This window comes from Mytilus edulis, chromosome 5 (genome assembly GCF_963676685.1).
Source record: "Mytilus edulis chromosome 5, xbMytEdul2.2, whole genome shotgun sequence".
NCBI lineage: Eukaryota > Metazoa > Mollusca > Bivalvia > Mytilida > Mytilidae > Mytilus > Mytilus edulis.
Window position 1 is genome coordinate 52,591,221 of NC_092348.1, and position 19,646 is coordinate 52,610,866.

The 19,646-nt window shown below is 34.7% G+C and overlaps 1 protein-coding gene across 1 annotated transcript in view; it reads left to right on the top strand.

Moving 5' to 3' along the window:
* The first annotated feature begins 907 nt into the window (after positions 1-907).
* The window catches only part of LOC139523917 (golgin subfamily A member 6-like protein 7), a 58,610-nt gene continuing 39,871 nt past the window's right edge, over positions 908-19,646 (top strand). The window contains exons 1-3 of the mRNA XM_071318315.1: positions 908-1,164; positions 5,754-5,888; positions 15,105-15,167. Of these exons, the coding sequence (XP_071174416.1) occupies positions 1,021-1,164; positions 5,754-5,888; positions 15,105-15,167 (342 nt within the window). The 5' untranslated portion in view covers positions 908-1,020. The remainder of the gene's footprint in view (positions 1,165-5,753; positions 5,889-15,104; positions 15,168-19,646) is intronic.

Genomic DNA, 19,646 nt, shown 5'->3' on the forward strand with positions numbered 1-19,646 from the left:
TACTGAAATCTTCACAATTATAGCATTTTAGTTAAATTTTATACGGTTTTCGTGTAAAACGAAAGTGGCCGCATTAGTGTTCATCCTTAATATTGAAATGTAAGTTGTATTTTATGATAATACATAACATATATAAAGGTTGAGGATGAACACGGATGCGGCCACTTTCATTTTTGACAAAAACCATCTGAAAAGTGACATTTTTCGGCATATTTGGTAGATTTTTCATATTTGAGCTTGAATCGGATCGTTACTCTCCATCCAAATAACAATTTATAAAAGTAAACAGTTATAGATCAAGGTATGGCCTTCAACACAGAGCCTTGGCTCAAACTGAACAGCAAGCTATAAAGGGCTCCAACTAAATCAGTTAAAATCTTTCACATAAACTAATTGATTCAAATGAAATAGACACTTAAGTGTTTAAAAAGTGGTCAAAATCTTTCGTCAGATGAACCTGAAATTTGAGGCCAAAATCGGTCCTTACCGGACCTACTCCTTTATGTTATTTGATTTTCCGTTCAGGTCCGAGTTTTCACACCCCAACGATAATTTTCATTTTTTTAAATCTTATCATTATGCTGAACTTTTAGTTTCATAAAATCTAAAGTTGAAAGATAACCATTGAATATTAAAAAAGTTAATGAAGTTAGAATTAGTCCGACCATAGATTTTCAGGTCCCTTCAGGTCTTTTCATTTCTCCGTTCAGGTCCAACTTTTGGCATCAAAAATTTGTTTTTAATCTAAAACATTTAAATTATAATGAAATATGGATATTAACAATTAATAAAATTCAAACTTGAAGAAATTCCATTCAATAATAAAAAAAGTTTCTGCAATTTGAATATTTTTGATTGTATATTTTCAGGTCTTTTCAGGTCTTTTCAGGTCCGCTTTCAGGTCTTTAGTGTAACCCCAACTTCCGGCGGATTTGTTTACTGCTAGTGCTAGGCAATGAATGAAATTAAATATATGCATTAGAAACCCATATTTTTGTAGTGTAGAGATACTGCACCATTATGCAGAATTGTTATAATTCTGGGCGAATACCTAGAGAAAATGGGCATGATCAAAATGCCAAAGGTCAAACAGAATCATTTAACTTCATCAAAGAACTAGCTGAGCAGAACAAACTTTTGAAACAAAGAATTGAAGAGCTAGAGGTTAATAAAATCACAGCATCTTTGATTTCTAGTCCAAATCATCTTACTTTTTCATAATAATTCCTCCTATTGTTTCGTGGGAAAATTTTTGTTGATTATATAGGGAATCATTGAAGCATGACTGGAGCGGGCCACCTCTTAGGTCAGTCAGCGCCCCCCCTTAGGAAAAGTTCTGGATCCGCCACTGTAATGATGGCAGTGTCAGAGCGTACCTGCATGGGGGTAAGAATAGTCCAATTGCCATTCGTAGGCTATGAGTACCCCATCTGGTTTTATTATATATATAATGCAATCGAATTGAGAATGAAACGTGAAATATGTACAGAAATTATCGATAATATAGGGATTTCGTGTAGAACGAGTGAAGAGTATGAAAAATAATATTTTCAAATTGTATTTATTAGTTAATGATACATAAAACACATTGCTAATTAATTGCACACTGATTGAAAATGAAACTTTACAGTCCCTCACTCCCTGTAAACTAGTATAAGTATATATGAACTCTGGGGCATTATTTTCTATTTCTGTATTATTTACTTATTTTGCTATTTTTTCTTTTTTATTATTATCAAAGTGCCACCCGCATTAAAAAAAATAATGAAAATGTTAAATAGTGAAAATATATAATGTGAAGGCCTATATTATAGGACTACCTGTAAACATGAAGAAAACAAATTAATATATATATACTATTATTAAATGTACATTTGTAAATGCAAATTTAAAGACTTAAATTTTATTGAATTTGTAAAACACGTATAAGAGAGGGTGGTAAAGATAAGAATAAAAAAAAGAAGATGTGGTTTGATTGCCAATGAGACAACTGTCCACAAGAGAACCAAAATTACACAGAAATTAACAACTACAAAACATGTATAGGTCACCATACAGCCTTCAACAATGAGCAAAGCCCATACCGCATAGTAAGCTATAAAGACCATGTAAAACATTTCAAACAAGATTACTAATGGCCTTATTTTTATAAAAAAATGAATGAAAAACAAATATGTAACACCTAAACAAATGACAACCACTGAATTACAGGCTCCTGACTTGGGACAGGCACAAACTTAAATAATGTGGTGGGGTTAAACATGTTAGCAGGATCCCAACCCTCCCCTAACCTGGGACAGTGGTATAACAGTACAACATAAGAACGAACTATAAAAATCAGTTGAAAAAGGCTTAACTCATCAGATGGACAAAAATACAAGTGGAAATGGCCGTGTACTTGTACATGTACATGTACATCCCGACAACAAAAAGGCACTAGGAACAGATCTGAGAGTACTCACAGTTATGGTTATTTTCGTGCAACGTGTTTTGCCATTTTTATTTCACATGCAGCCTTGAAAAAGGTTCATTATTCACTGTGTTTCGTGAAATCGGTAAAAAGATCAACCTGCAAGAAATTTTTCATTTTAAAGAAGCATGTTATAAAGGCCTCAAATTAAACCAATTTTAAAAGATTAACTTCTTATACGTTCAGGTATTTCACATCCAATTTTTTATTAGCACAAAGGTGTCAGTATTCACCTCAAAAACTAACAAAACCTTTGAATAGACTTATTAAGAAGGGATATAGTTGTGATACTGTTGTCAGGTCATTAAAGATTGCATATTTTGGCGTTAATATTGATTCACTTATAGGGTCTTTGCATCGGAACTAAACACATTTATTCAAAAACCAGTTGTTGGCATGACACAGGTTATGTTCTTCTCATACATGTTATGATGGTATGATACTAAACCCCTAACGGGAAGGATTGTGCCTGATGTTCATATGATGAAATCATAATCTTTCAGTCAGTTTAATTGAAGTCTGGATCTAACATGTCAGTTAACAGCTAGTAGTATGTTGTTATTTATGTATTATTGTCATTTTGTTTATTTTCTTTGGTTACATCTTCTGACATCAGACTGATTACCATTCTAGGGTTATGAAAAATTAAAGAATCTTTTCTTTTCTCTTAACTTAAGTTTGTCTCAACTAAATTTAATGAAATGTGTATATATTTCTTATTACCTCTAAACTCAGTTCAAGTTCAATTTTTGGCAGCTTCACTTTTACAGTTCTTGAGTTATGTCCCTTTAAAATGTTATATGCTAATGTCATCTGTGTCCCTTTGGACTCATTCCCCATTTATTTTTTTAGAAGTTACTATTAATTAATATTAATTTTAACCATGACTGTATAACATTTTATATTTTAATATTTTATGATGTATTTAAATGAGTAGTTATTGTTGCAAACTCCATTAGAAATTTGAATTGATATCATTTTTGGAATAAGGAAAAGAGGGAGGAGGAAAAAAAATTGGTGGGGGTCAATTTTTCTCATTTCAGATTTCAGAAAATAGAAAGAAAATTTCTTCAAACATTTTTTTTTGGGAGGATAAATATTCAACAGCATAGTGAATTGCTCAAAAGCAACAACAAAAAAATAAGTTCATAAGACCACATTCATTTTGTGTCAGAAACCTATACTGTGTCAACTATTTAATCACAATCCAAATTCAGAGCTTGTTTATGATCAAAACCTAGTATCTAGAAAGAAATTTTGTTAGAATTTTGTTCTTTGTTTCCATATTTACTTATAAATGGACTTAATATTTCTTCCAGTTAACAAAACATACAGTCTGCAGATAAAGTTTTTAAAACATTTATTATATTAATATTAGCTATCCTGGATTTTTACCAAACTTCGACAGTAGCTTGTTTTTGATCAAAAGCTAGTACATGTATATAGAAAGAAATTTTGTTCTTGTTTTTCTGTATTTTTCCTTTAAATGGACTTCAGGTTTTTCTTCCAGTAGACATTTTATACGTACAGTCTGCAGTTAAAAGTTTTAAAACATTTATTAGATTAATAAACTATCCTAGATTTTTACCAAACTTGGACAGAAGCTTCTTACATTCAAAAGAGTGTATATTTTTATACCCCACGCAACAGGTTGCGGAGGGTATAATGTTTTTGACCCGTCCGTCCGTCAGTCCTGTTTCTTGTCATTGCAACTCCTCTCAAACCACACAACAAAATTTCACGAAACCTTTTCAGATAATAAGGACATACTATGTAGTTGTGCATATCGACCGGAAATTGCGATTCAATTTTTTTTCTAGGAGTTATGCCCCTTTGAACTTATTTACTTTAATGTACTACTGCAACAGTTTGTCATCACAACTCCTCTCAAACCACACAACAGAATTTCACGAAATCTTTTCAGATAACAAGGACATACTATGTAGTTGTGCATATCGACGGGAAATTGCGATTCAATTTTTTTCTAGGAGTTGCGCCCCTTTGAACTTATTTACTTTAATGTACTACTGCAACAGTTTGTCATCGCAACTCCTCTCAAACCACACAACAGAATTTCACGAAACCTTTTCAGATAATAAGGACATACTATGTAGTTGTGCATATCGACGGGAAATTGCGATTCAATTTTTTTTTCTAGGAGTTACGCCCCTTTGAACTTGTTTACTTTAATGTACTACTGCAACAGTTTGTCATCGCAACTCCTCTCAAACCACACAACAGAATTTCACGAAACCTTTTCAGATAATAAGGACATACTATGTAGTTGTGCATATCGACGGGAAATTGCAATTAAATTTTTTTTCTAGGAGTTACGCCCCTTTGAACTTATTTACTTTAATGTACTACTGCAACAGTTTGTCATCGCAACTCCTTTGAAACCACACAATAGAATTTCATGAAACTTTGCAGATAATAAGGACATGCTATGTAGATGTGCATATTGATAGGAAATTACGATTTTTTTTTTCTTTCTTGGAGTTATGCTCCTTTGAACTTATTTGCTTCAATGTACTTCTGCAACAGTTTGTCATCGCAACTCCTCTGAAACCACACAACAGAATTTCATGAAACTTTGTAGATAATAAGGACATACTATGTAGATGTGCATATTGACAGAAAATTATGATTCAATTTTTTTTTCTTATACAATTTTCTTTTCTCACACTTATTTCATTTCTCCAATGACAATGTGGGGACGGTGGGGTATGTGAGCGCGCTCACTAAGGTTCTTTAATTATTACTTTATTACAGAACCCTACCAAATTTATTTTCATGAAGAGAGCATGCGCAAAGCATTGCACATGACCACATTTTGAACATAGAAACTAATAATAAAAAACACATGTATGCTGATAAGGGCTGATTGGTGCTGTTTTTTTTAATTATGCCACACACAATATGTGCTTCAGGTATAATATTTTTGACATGTCTTTCTGTCCGTCTGTCAGTCCTGTTCTGTTCTTGTCATCGCAACTCCTCTGAAACCATACAACAGAATTTCATGAAACTTTGCAGATAATAAGGATATAATATGTAGAGGTGCATATCGAAATAAAATAATGATTCAATTTTTTTTCTAGGAGGTATGTCCCTTTGAACTTATTAACCTCAATATACTACAGTTCTTCAGTCCTGTTTTTTTTGTTGGTCAAGTGACAATCATAATGAAGGCCTGGGGTAAGTGAGTGTGCTCACAAAGGTTTCTTTATTTCAAATAATATTCAGATACATTTATAAACATTAACATTGAATTTATTTCCAGGCTGAACATGCCAACTGTCCTGAATTACGCACATACGTTGAAGAGAGTAAAGAAAAAATGAAACAGATTCAAGAACAACATCTAAAGCAGATGGATGAAGTGAATGTTATGCTGGCTGAACAACAAAAACAGGAGGTTCATAGCTGTTTTAACAAATTAATTACATTATACACCTGAAAGTTATGTTGTCAGATTTGCTTTTAAACAAAGTGAAATTTCATACCAATACACATACATTGTATAATTAACTGGTTAATTTTTATCAGCCATTACTTTTTAGTTTCAACACATTTGTTCATTTGTAGTATTAAAATCCAAAACAATACAGACCAATCAAAGCTATGACACAATGCCTTTTTGGCAATATGAGTTCATGCCTTCAACAATGAGCAAAATATAGATACCTGATAAGTTTAAGACAACCTCTAGTACCAGCTTAAGCAAAATTCTACTTGTTTAGCTAGTCAATGATGATTTATATTCAGATAGAGTTAAAATCAATCATTTCACTTCAAAATACTTTTGAATCTATTTATTTATAACTCTTTCTAACAGTCAAGTAGACAAAATCAACTTTCTTTAAGACATCATATATATATGTAGAGCCCAGGTGGTCGTGTGGTCTAGCGGGACGGCTGCAGTGCAGGCGATTTGGTGTCACAATATCACAATAGCATGGGTTCGAATCCCGGCGAGGGAAGAACCAAAAATTTGCGAAAGCAAATTTACAGATCTAACATTGTTGGGTTGATGTTTAGACGAGTTGTATATACATTATGTACACAGCCATGTATCACTATCATTGATGGCGATCCAATGAATACATCTGTTGTAGAGTTGTCACTGACTCAGACGTACTTATAAATATAATTATTTTCTGTGACTGTATATTACATTAATTTGTAGGATCCTTTACTATAGATAATTTAGCTGATCTGTAACAATAACATCTTCATGTTTTATATATCCTGACTGTAGTACGCCGCTAGATTAAAACTGACGAGGAAAGGTAACACACCGCGAGCGAAAGCTCTTTTTTTGAGAGCCCAGGTGGTCGTGTGGTATAGCGGGACGGCTGCAGTGCAGGCGATTTGGTGTCACAATATCACAGTAGCATGGGTTCGAATCCCGGCGAGGGAAGAACCAAAAATTTGCGAAAGCAAATTTACAGATCTAACATTGTTGGGTTGATGTTTAGACGAGTTGTATATATATATATATTTATATATGCAGAGTTACATAAAGGGCTTCTTTTAAACAGAAAAACACAATTAGCACTATTTCAGAAAGTACAAAAATGTACACAGATAGTATAATAATGATATTAATGTTGTGTTTAACATTGACTATGCGAAAATAGTAGCCAGGGTGAGAGACAATAATGCATTCTGGTCATGCACTATTGTCTCTCACCCTGGCTACTATTTTCACATAGTCATGTTAAAAACAACATTATTATATCAATAGAAATATTTTTTCTCTCTCTTTTTATTGAAAAGCAAAGCACTGTATTGCACAATAGCTAGAAATCTTGTTTGTTTGCACATACATCCCAAAATTGGTTTCCATTCTTTAGTTTGCCTCAACCAAATGTTATGAAACTTATTTATACACAATGCTAGTACTACAAAGCACAGTACTAATCAAAATTTTTGTGGTGTTATTTTTATACGACTGCAAAAAAAAAATTGGGATCGTATAATGGTATGATGTCGTCGATGTCATCTGCATTGTAGTCGGAAGACACGTTTGGTGTCTGGACAATAACTTTAGTTGAAGTGAATGGATCTCTATATGAAATTAAATAAGAAGGTTCAATACCATAAAAGGAAGGTTGGGATTGATTTTGTGGATGATGGTCCGAACCGTTTGGAATAAGGGTGCCCAAAATAGACCAACAACAAGCATTTTTGTAGTTTCTGGACAATAACTTGTGTGTTAGTGTATAGACCACTCTGGCATTGTAGCACAAGGTTCCATATCACAAAAAGGAAGGCTGGGATAGAGTTTGAGGGTAATTGCTCAATTCATGCAGGAATTAGGGGCAAAAACAGGGCCAAAAACAATCATTTTTGTCGAGCCTGCAACTTTTGTTGCAGAAAGCTCAACATAGGGATAGTGGCGGCATTAGCTAACTTCTTTTAAAGCTTTATATTTTAGAAGGTGGAAGACCTGGATGTTTCATACTTTTTAAAAGATGCCTCATGTTACGAAGTTTCCGTCAGTCACATGTCCAATGTCCTTGACCTCATTTTCTTGGTTCTGTGACTACTTGAAAAAAAGTTAGGATTTTTTGGTAATGTTCCATTCTCTCTTATTATAAGTAATAGGATAACTATATTTGGTATGTGTGTACCCTGTAAGGGCCTCATGCCCGTCAGACAGTTTTCACTTGACCGTGACCTCATTTCTTGGATCAGTGAACAAGGTTATGTTTGGTGGTCAAGTCCAAATCTCAGATACTATAAGCAAAAGGTCAAGTATATTCCATGTATGGAAGGGCTGTAAGGTGTACATGTCTAACTAGCAGGTGTCATCTGACCTCATTTTCATGGTTCAGTGGTTATAGTTAAGTTTTTGTGTTTTGGTCTGTTTTCTTTATACTGTATGCAATAGGTCTACTATATTTGGTGTATGGAATGATTGTAAGGTGAACATGTTTAGCTGGCAGGTGTCATCTGATCTTGACCTCATGTTCATGGTTCAGTAGTCCAAGTAAATTTTTGGGGTTTTGGTCTTTTTTCTTATACTATATATATGCAATAGGTTAACTATATTTGATGTATGGAAATATTTTATGATCTACATGTCAGTTGCGCAGGTGTTATTTGACCTTGACCTCATTTTCTCTGATCATTACTCAGTGTTAAGTTTTTGGGTTTTGGTCTGTTTTTCTTGAAACTATAAGCAATGGGTCAACTATATTTGTTGTATAGAGAAATTGTAAGCTGTACATGTCTGCCTGGCTGGTCTGGTTCATATGACCTTGACCTCATTTTCATGGTTCTTTGGTCAATGTTTAGTTTTTGTTGAGCCTACAACTTTTGTTGCAGAAAGCTCGACGTAGGGATAGTGATCCGGCGGCGGTGTTAGCTACTAGTAACTTCTTTAAAGCTTTATATTTTAGAAGGTGGAAGACCTTGATGCCTCATACTTTGTATATAGATGCCTCATGTTACGAACTTTCCGTCAGTCACATGTCCAATGTCATTGACCTCTTTTTCATGGTTCAGTGACTACTTGATGTCTTTAGATGGTTCAAACCTTCACCAGATGTTTCGACCCTGTACCATTACATCCTCCGGTTGGCAGGTCAGTAGAGGTGGCCAAACCTCTACTCATCATTACTCGTCTTCCAGCTCAGATCATCTCGGCGATGCCATAACCAGCAAGATGAATGCTCTGCTGCTTCCCCTAGCTGTCTTACTGCTGTCTTTCTTGCCTTTCTAACTATTCCCATTGCCTGTAGCATCCTCCATACTGACTGTGCAGGAAAACCTCTGCAGCCTACTTCTACTGGGAACAGCCTCGCTTTCCAACATCTCTCTCTCTACATGTCATCAGATCTGTGTACTTTTCCTTTTTTTGCTGGTATGCCTCTTCACATCTCTCTTCCCAAGGAACTGTCAGTCCTATTGCAACTATCATCTTTGACGGCTGTGACCAAACTACAATGTCTTGGCGTAGGGTTGTCTGTACGCATTCTTGAAACACAAGCTTATTTCCAATGTCAGCTCTCATGTTCCATTCACTGCCCTTGTCCATGATGAAGTGCTGTTGTGACTTTGTTGCATGTCCCATATCTCCCTCCCTAACGAATATGATCTGCTTTGTCTCTGCTTTTTATGGTCTCTTCTTTCTTCTCTCAATATTAAGGATCTCTGCTAGATGTTTTAGGACCTTGTCGTGCCGTCATTGATACCTTCCCTGTGTCAGAGCAACCTTGCATCCTGAAAGTATATGTGCCATAGTACCTCTTTCACCACATAACTTGCAGCTTGGTTCTTCTATCAGTCCCCACTGGTGTTAGTTTGAAGGGGAAGAAAGTGTATCGTGTACACTGACCTAAGCATGAATTAAATTCTGAATAGTTCCATCTTTCATAACTCTGCCCATGTGATCTTTCTCTCTCGCAAGTTCCACTTCATCCATGCTCCTTGACGGCTAAGCTCTACTGCTTTTGCCCTTCTTTGTTCTTCTACTGTTCTTATTTCTGACTGTACCATGCTACTCTTCTCTTTTGGTGTTGCCTTTGACCACTATTGGAAATGTGCCATTCCTAAGCCTTGTCTACCAGTACAGGTGTTGCCAACTATGTCTTTGCGGTGAAGAATACTTTCTGCTTGATCTACTGCAGTTCTCGCTGACCATTTTCGCCCAGTACGTGTTTGTATTCCAGCCTTACTGATCTTGCTATCCTTCGAGTCTCTGAGAGTCATAACAAGTCTGCTCTTTGATACCTTGTATTCCTCCAAAGTTGATGTTAAAGGTAGCTGTAGTTGTGATGATCTACTGTGAAGGCCTAAGGCTGTAAAATTTGGTGGTATTCCTAGCCATCTTCTTAGGTGACTGTTTATCTTTCTTTCTATAGATTCGACTGTTGTTGTTGTCATTTCATAGATCATGAGAAGCCATGTCAGTCTTGGTAACAGCCCATGTTGGTATATCTAAGCCTTAAACTTCCCAGACAATCCACTCTTATCTACCTTCTTAAGCCATTCTACAACCTGAGTTTGTACTGTCTTCACACTGGTATTGTCTTTAAGGGTATCATCAAACCATTTTCCAAGGCACTTTATAGGGTTGTCTACTATTGTTGGTATTTCGTCCCCTTGGATCTTAAGCTGGAACTTTGTTGTTATCTGACCCTTTCTCAGTATCATTGATCTTGATTTCATTGGCTTAAATTTCATCCATGCCCAAGTGAATACTTCTTCCAGTGCTGACAGTATCCATCTTGCTTGAATATGGGATGATGTTGTTACTGTAAGGTCATCCTTGAACCTTCTTTTTGCTGGTAAAAAAATCCCTGAATCTGTCTTTGGACCTCTTGTTTCTCTTTCTGCTGCCTTCATGATGATATTTATACTCATAATAAATAGTATTGGTGAGATGGTACAACCCGTAACTATCCCTTTCTCTAACTTATATCATGCTGTGGTTTTTGAAAGATTTTGAAAAGCCGAAAATGTTAAAAAGCAGCCGAAGATTTTGAAAAGCCGATGATTTTTACGGGATTTTAAAAGCCGAAGATTTATTCTCATCCATGTATTTAAAGGAAAAAAATAATAATCGGGGCCTTTTATTCAAAATATTATCATTATATTATATATATTTTGCACGGCACTGATTTTAATGAAATTGGACGATATTCAAGCGGATTAAGGGGATCCATTTTCGGTTTCGGAATCGGAGAGATCGTACTCGTTAACCATTTACTAGGAACGTGCCCTTCATTAACAAACCTGAATAATGTTATATAGCAAGTCTATACACGTGTCATTTCCGGCAAAATCTCACTCACTATCTCATCAATTCCTGCGGATTTACCTTGCTTAGCTCGAAAAACGGCATCGTGTATGCATAAATTGGGTACGGAGTTTAGATTTTCCAATTGATTTACATAGCTTCCAATGCCTCTCAGCATCACTCGTTTTGTTCCACGAGTCCTTTTATTCCTCAGAAGTTTTTCAATTTTACTCCAAATCTATTTTTAGATAAATGTATAATAAATGTTTGCCTCGGCTTGCCTTTCTACAAACATTGTATCTTTCTGATGTAACCATTTGAATATAATTACTTTCCAATTGCTGAATCCATTAATAAAGAATTACAGATTAGTGAAATTGTTAAGAAGCCATTCACTGTCAATCAAATTTCTCTTTGTTTATATTCTAATCATAAACACCAAGGAGTAGGTAAACACAACAAAAACACGAACACACATCATTAAAATATCTTTCTTTTGTCAATAAACATAATAAATTACAATAAAAAAGAAGTTAATTATCCTCATTTCAACATATCAAATTCAACTCATATAACAAATATTTCATACACGTCTATATATTGTCTTTTTTTTCTCAAAAAATATTAATTATAATCTCATTAATTCGTATATAAATTTAATATATAATTTTTTTTTTATTAAAGTGAAAAAAAAACAATCTCCTAATCGTAGAAAATATAAATTACAATCTCATATGTTCGTATATAAATTTAATATATCAAGTTTTTTTTTATTAAAGAAAAAAAACAATCTACTAATCGTAGTCCGAGTTTGTTCAATATATTTCTGCATATAAATAATGGTTGGCCGAGTTTGTTATAGTCCGAGTTTGTTATAGTCCGATTCTGTTATAGGCCGATTTTGTTTTAGTCCGAGTTATCCAGCAGCGTTCGGAATAGCTGCCACAGTTTTCTTAGTATCTTTGGGCATTTCTTGTAGACTTTATATGGTACACCACTGTACCTAGGTGCTGATCCTGTTCTTGCCTTTTTTACCACCTCACAAACTTCCTTCCATGTTGGTTCCTTTTTTTCAAATTCTGTCGTTGGTTGTTCTTCTTCTTCAACTCTTGGGCAATATCCCAAAGGTGTCTCTCTTTCTTTGTCTGAGTGTGTTTCATGCAAATACTTCTCTACTTCTTCCTTACTACAATGCAGATGCCCTGTTCTTTCTCCCCCCAACAGTGTTTTTGTGTAGTTGTATGGATTTTTAATAAAGTTTGCTCTATTTTTCGCTTTCTTCTTTTTACTATTCTTGAGTTGTTCTGCCCGTGAAGTTCTTCTCAATTCCTTTCTAACACTGTCTGTAATGCAAGCTATTCCAAACCTCTCTATCTCATTGCTTTTTTTGTACCTTCTGTTCAGGTCTTTGAGCTCCTTCCTTAACTGTTTAATCTTCTGTTCTCTCCTGTTTGGCGTCTGCTTGGTGTTACTCCTTTCTTTCCTCTCCTCAACACCAAATCTCTCCTTCCCGATGTTATATGCTAGTGTAGTCAGTGTTTCTATTCTCCTCTCAACACATCCTTGGAGTGATGTTTCTAGAATAACCCCTAAATCATCGTTTAGATCTCTCCTTTGGGCTTCGCTGTTCTGTTCATCTTTTGCCATGCTATCCGTTCTTTCTGATGTGATGTCTCTTGCCTTTGCTGTGTAATGTGCTCATCACCGTTCAAGCTTTGACTGCTGTCGTGGAATATGACTGATGCTGAGAGATTCCTTGCACTATGGTTTGTGTCCTGGCTAGGATTCTCCTACGTCTCACCAGAAAAATCTGTGCGCTGCTCTTTAACAATTCTTCGACTGCATCAATACCTTGACTGGTGGATCTATAAGCCTCTCTGGTTCTTGCAGATCTTTCCACAACGACATTTAGCTTCTGCCTTCTCTCCTGTCAAGGTTGTTTGCATCATCTGTGTCGTTGTCCGTTTCCGTTTCCTAGTTGTTTCCGTTTGATCTGTTTGGTTGAGCCTCTCATCCTTCCCCCCTCTCGGGAGACTCTGGGGGTATACTTCTGTATTCTGTGTAGTAGCTGTCTATGGTGTTCCCTCGCGGAAACCACACTAAGGGTAGCTGACCCCAAGTGCCCATACCAGTTTGTTACCGGATGTCAGCTGTCTCTCCAGCGTCACTGGTCTTCCTCAGTCTCCATTCAGCCTTTCCTGACGGTCACTGGTTTCCCAAAAGAAATAATTATTACTTACAATTGGTGGTATTCTGCTTTTCTGCTGTCATATTCTCTTGACTGCTTCTCTTCCTTCATCTCTGAATCCCTGTCGCTCCCTGTCGGTACTTTGATGCCTTTAGATGGTTCCAACCTTTACCAGATGTTTCGACCCTGTACCATTTTATCCTCAGGTTGGCGGGTCAGTAGAGGTGGCCAAACCTCTACTCATCAGCTCTCGTCTTCCAGCTCAGATCATCTCGGCGATGCCATAACCAACAAGACGAACGCTCTGCTGCTTCCCCTAGCTGTTTTACTGCTGTCTTTCTTGCCTTTCCAACTAGTCCATATCTCAGATACTATAAGCAATAAGCAAAAGGTCTAGTATATTCGATGCATGGAAGGACTGTAAGGTGTACATGTTAAACTGGGAGATGTCATCTGACCTTGACCTCATTTTCATGGTTCAGTGGTTATAGTTAAGTTTTTGTGTTTTGGTCTGTTTTTCTTATACTATATGCAATAGGTCTACTATATTTGGTGTACGGAATGATTGTAAGGTGTACATGTCTAGCTGACAGTTGTCATCTGACCTTGACCTCATTTTCATGGTTCAGTGGTCAAAGTTAAGTTTTTGAGTTTTGGTCTATTTTTCTTATATTATATGCAATAGGTCAACTATATTTGGTGTATGGAAATAATTTATGATCTATATGTCAGTTGCGCAGGTTTGATTTGACCTTGACCTCATTTTCACAGTTCATTATTAAGTGTTAAGTGTTTGTGTTTTGATCTGTTTTTTTCTAATTTATAAGCAATAGGTCAACTATGTACAGCCTGGCATGGTTCATCTGACCTTGACCTAATTTTCATGGTTCATTGGTCAATGTTTAGTTTTCTTGGTTAATGTTAAGTTTATGTGACAGTTGTAATAAAGCTTTATATCTAGCCTCTAAGTCTATCAACATAATAATTATCAATGGTTAATAGAGAAGGTGAGACATACCAGCATGTGCACTCTTGTTCTAGTTTCCAGACAATAACTTGTGTTTAAGAGTATGGAGCTCTCTGAAATTTTACTACAAGGTTCCATGCTACAAAGAAAAGGCTAGGATTGAGTGTAGGGGTAATTACTCCAAGGGGGGACTCAAAAAGTTTGGGGTTCAAATTTATTTTTTTTGAAAGTTTTCAAGAAGAATATTTAATTTCACAGTATTGGGCAATAGATTTGTAAGATCTTGACATTTATTGTGTGTCAGAAACCTATACATTTTATTACTGCTCTAAGGTTATGCTCCTTTTAAAATAAAAATGAAATGCTTCACTGAGCGCAACCTGATACGATGGAAGAAGTCAAACAAGTTTGGACACAAATATGAAGCTTGATACTGTCTGGATTCCAACAATTGGCATTTTCATGGTTCATTGGTCAATATTAAGTATTTATTAATATAGTCTTGTTTGTTTATTAGATACTGTAAACAATAGCTTCACTGTATTTGGTGTATGGAATGATTCATTGTAAGGTGAACATGTCTGTCTGGCATGGTTCATTTGACCTTGACCTTATTTTTATTTATTATTGAAAATGTTAAGTGTATGGGATACTCACATTAAACATAAATTCTATCATGGAAAATAAATCTGGCAAAACATTTAAGTGTGTGCTATCGCTTTTTCAGACAATGAAACTGGTACAAGAAAAGTTGAACATGGAACAAAAGTACAAAGAACAAATAGAAAAGGTTTGTTTGATCCATTTAACTATATAAGTTGGTTTTCAAATACTGGCATTGTAGGGGTCGGTCAGCAGCTAAGTTACTTCTAACCAAATGAGGTTTTTTACCTGTCTTTAGACATATTTTAAGCATGTTTATTATATGACACATAATTGGACCGAGAACAAAATTATTTCTTTTGGACAAAAATTGCAAATTAAAAAAATCTGCTATATCCAAAAATGATTTTTACTGTGTAGTGAACTACTTTTGGGACATTTTATATCAAAATTACAGAAAAGTCTATCTCAGCGGCACTCTACATGGATATTTTTATGATACAGGGTCTGTAATTCAGTTTAACAGCTTCAGATATACTAATTTTTTACTGTTTCAAACTGTATAAAATCACAAATTTACTTTAAAATGTATGCCCTAATATTTTGGTAGCATCCACAAATATTCACTCTGTGGTTAAAGTTTTTGAAATTTCAATACCAGGGTTACCTGGATTTCTACCAAACTTGGGCAGAAGCTTGTGTATGATCAAAAGATAGTATCCAGAAGTTAAATTTGTAAAAATAAAGTTCCATTTTTTATGCATTTTACTTATAAATGGACTTAGTTTTTCTGATGGGAAACATAAATATATATTACATTCACTCTGGTTAAAGTTTTTGAAAGGCTTACCGGTAGGTCCGGTAATGACTATTTTTGGCCTCAAATTTTAGGTTCATCTGACGAAAGATTTTGACCACTTTTTAAACACTGTCTATTTAATTTGATTCAATTAGTTTATGTGAAAGATTTTAACTGATTAGGCATTAAAAAAGGATCCGATTCAAGCTCAAATATGAAAAATCTACCGAATATGCCAGAAAATGTCACTTTTCGGATGGTTTTTGTCAAAAATGAAAGTGTCCGCAACCGTGTTCATCATCAACATTTATATATGTTATGTATTATCAACATTTCAATATTAAGGATGAACACAAATGCGGCCACTTTCGTTTTACACAGAAACTGTCTAAAATTTAACTAAAATGCTAGAATTGTGAAGATTTCAGCAATTTAGCATGACATAATGTGCAATTACCCGATATATGTGCATTGTTTTGTCAAAAACAGCCCATATTTATGTAGCAGAAACATTCCACTGTTCAATAAATAACTAAAAGTTTACATTTTAACAATTTTGTAAAAATGCTATATTTTGGGGCCAAAAAGGGGTCTTACTGGACCTACTCCTTTTATTAACTTTTTTAAACTATCCTGGATTTTTACCAAACTTGGACTGAAGTTTGTTTATGATTAAAAGCTAGTATCTAGTGTACCTGTGTATCTGTATTTTACCTATAAATGCACACAGAAACCTGGTTGAAATAGAACAAAAGAATGGAAGCTCTTTGTTAGAGAAGGCGATAAATGCTTATTGTAACTGTAATGTTTACTATAGTAAACAATTTTTTTTTAAATTAATAGAAACAAATAAAATGAACATTTTCTGCTCAATTAAGAAGTATTTTACTTTAAAAACACCATTTGCAGTTTTCAATTTAACTTCTGTGAAAGTACTTTTATTCTTGAGGTACCAATTTTCGTGGTTTTCATGGATGACTTTATCCACGAATTTAAGTGTCCAACGAAATATAACAACCATTGTCAAAATCAAGACATGGAAAGATCCCCATCGGTAGGTTTGACTACTGATATGATCTAGAGAATACATTGAATAACGCCAAATCTGAGAATACTTTAATAGCAGTCACAGAACTACAACTGCATGCAGGATTATACCCATTTAATCTTTAATAACCTAAACTGTACAACTTTTGATCTTTTAATTCGCATAAAAAATATTTTTGATCAATAAAAGTCAGATTTCCGGTATTGATATGCTAGTATGATAAAGTGTTCATTTTGTCTCCTTATAGTTCTTTACATATGGGAAATAATAATTTCATACTGAGCTTGATTTTGATAAGAATTATTTGACAATTCAAGATACGTTTAAAGAATTGTTTATGTTACTGTTTTCTTTATGTGACATGTTTATGGCCTAATTAACACCTTTGATGAACTTTAATCTGTTGATCACTTTATCATGGGTGAATTAGTGTTATCACTATGGTTTACGTAGGTCAATGTTTACTTTGCAATCTCCTTCAATCCAGACTATTTGAAACCTTCGTTTCTAAAGGCTTTTTTTTTTTTTTTTATTAGAAAACAAAAATCCACGAATTTAAAAACCCACGAACGTGTCAATATTGCTCAAACCACAAAAATTGATACCCTCGAATTACTTTCACAGTATTTCAAAGTTAAACAGAACAATTAGGCCGTGTTCGATGGAAATATTCCGAACCCCCGTCCTACGGATGATAGAATAATATTCTAAATCAAGAGTTTCCCCATACATTATAGTGTTAAATGTTGAAAAAAATTGATTACCAGCATCGAAAAAAAAACCACGGAATAAAACATTTGTGCGGAAAAATTTCTGGCTCAGATAAGTTAACAAAATACCCCAGCCCCCCCGCCTTTTTTTAAGTTAAGTGGTTGCTTCTTTATGAAATTCATTTTGATGATTTGCAGTAGTAAATATTAAAGATGTCTCAATTAAGCATTTGAAAACGTAGGCTGCAGCAGCGTGCTTACAGGCGAAGAATATATATTAATATTTTTATTCTCATAAAGCCAATGCATTACATCGGTACAGAGATTGAAGGAGAAGAAGGAATGATATATTAGGGATCACTATATTCCTATCTTTTCTGATTGTTTCATATGGTATTTCTTCTTCAAGGAGTATTTGGCAAAGGGAGGGGGTAATTATATTTTTTTTTAGTTTTAAGGGTAATTTAACGGATCCGAGATACATGTACTAGACAAACAATACATTTACCTCACACTTTTTAAGTAATGCATTTATGAGTGAATCGTTGTTTTGAGTAATGACCAGTGGCAACATTTCTGTGCAAGTCAAGTCGATTCGGAAAGACCTAAATTTTCAAATGAATTATGTGTTCGGCAATGATGCTGCTTTGAGTCTTGATAAGGGCTACGTTAGGTTTAAAAAAAAAAAAAAAAAATATATCAAGTTTAGACAGATATAATTATTTCTGTAAAGAACTTTATTAATGATTGTTATAAATATCAATTCTATTAAAAAAAAAATGTCTTCCTTAAATATACACGGTGAAACTTATGTTTTAAATGCCTAGTTTTGTGTACACTTAATCTACACAAGGCCTACATCGAGTATCGACTGCATGTAGACAAAACATGATTTACACTACATGTAAACATTGAGTTTTATCAATGGGAACGTAATTTTGTTTAGTTAATGTGTGAGTTCACTTACACAACACCGAGTTTAGGTCAATGTGAACACGACCTAAGATATCAAGTTGACGACATGGGTATCTATCAAGTTGGATGTAGAAAATGCATAACCTCGGATTTAAAAACAAAAATTACCATGGACGCAGAACATATCAATCCATTAGTTCAGTAATCCATTAGTTCAGTAATTTTCGTGTCTGCCCTTCAATTATGTGACTCGAGAAAAAATTCCCCAAAACGGGTAACAATTGTATCGAAAAGAGAAAATAGAGCATACCTTTTTTCTGTTAGGGCGTGTTTGAGTTAAATATTTCATCTTGAAAACGTATAAAGTAAGAGTATTTGATACATCATCTCGCTTCAGATTCTATCATTTTTATGGCCCCGCAACGAAGTTGTCGGTGCCATATAGTTTTACCCTTGTCCGTCCTTCCGTCATTCCGTAATTCCTTAATTCCGTCATTCCGCAACAAACCATTATACAGAGTTTTTTTCTAAATGCCTTCAGATATTGAGCTGATCTTTTGGTATGTGAGTTAACCATGATGAGTTACAGATCAAGTTTAAGTTTCATTCCGCTCCAGTAATTTTTGCTGAATTTACAGGCTTTGGACTTTGAGAAATTGTTGAAAATCACAATTATACGGACTTTCTATCTAAACGCCTTCAGATATGGGGCTGATTTTTGGTATGTGAGTTAACTATGATGAGTTACAGATCAAGTTTAAGTTTCGTTCCCCTCCACTAATTTTTGCCGAAATTACGGGCTTTGGACTTTGAGAAATTGTTGAAAATCACAGTTATACAGACTTTTCTTCTAAACGCTTTCAGATATTGGGCTTATTTTTGGTATGTAAGTTAACCATGATGAGTTATAGGTCAAGCTTAGGTTTTGTTCTGCTTCACTAATTTTTGCCGAAATTACGGGCTTTGGACTTTGAGAAATTGTTGAAAATCACATTTATACAGACTTTTTTTCTAAATGCCTTCAGATATTAGGCTGCTTTTTGGTATGTGAGTTAACCCTGATGAGTTATAGGTCAAGCTTAAGTTTCGTTCCGCTCCGCTAATTTTCACTGCAATTATGGGCTTTGGACTTTGATAAATTATTGAAAATCACAGTTATACAGACTTTTTTTTCTCTATTCCCCTTCAGATTTT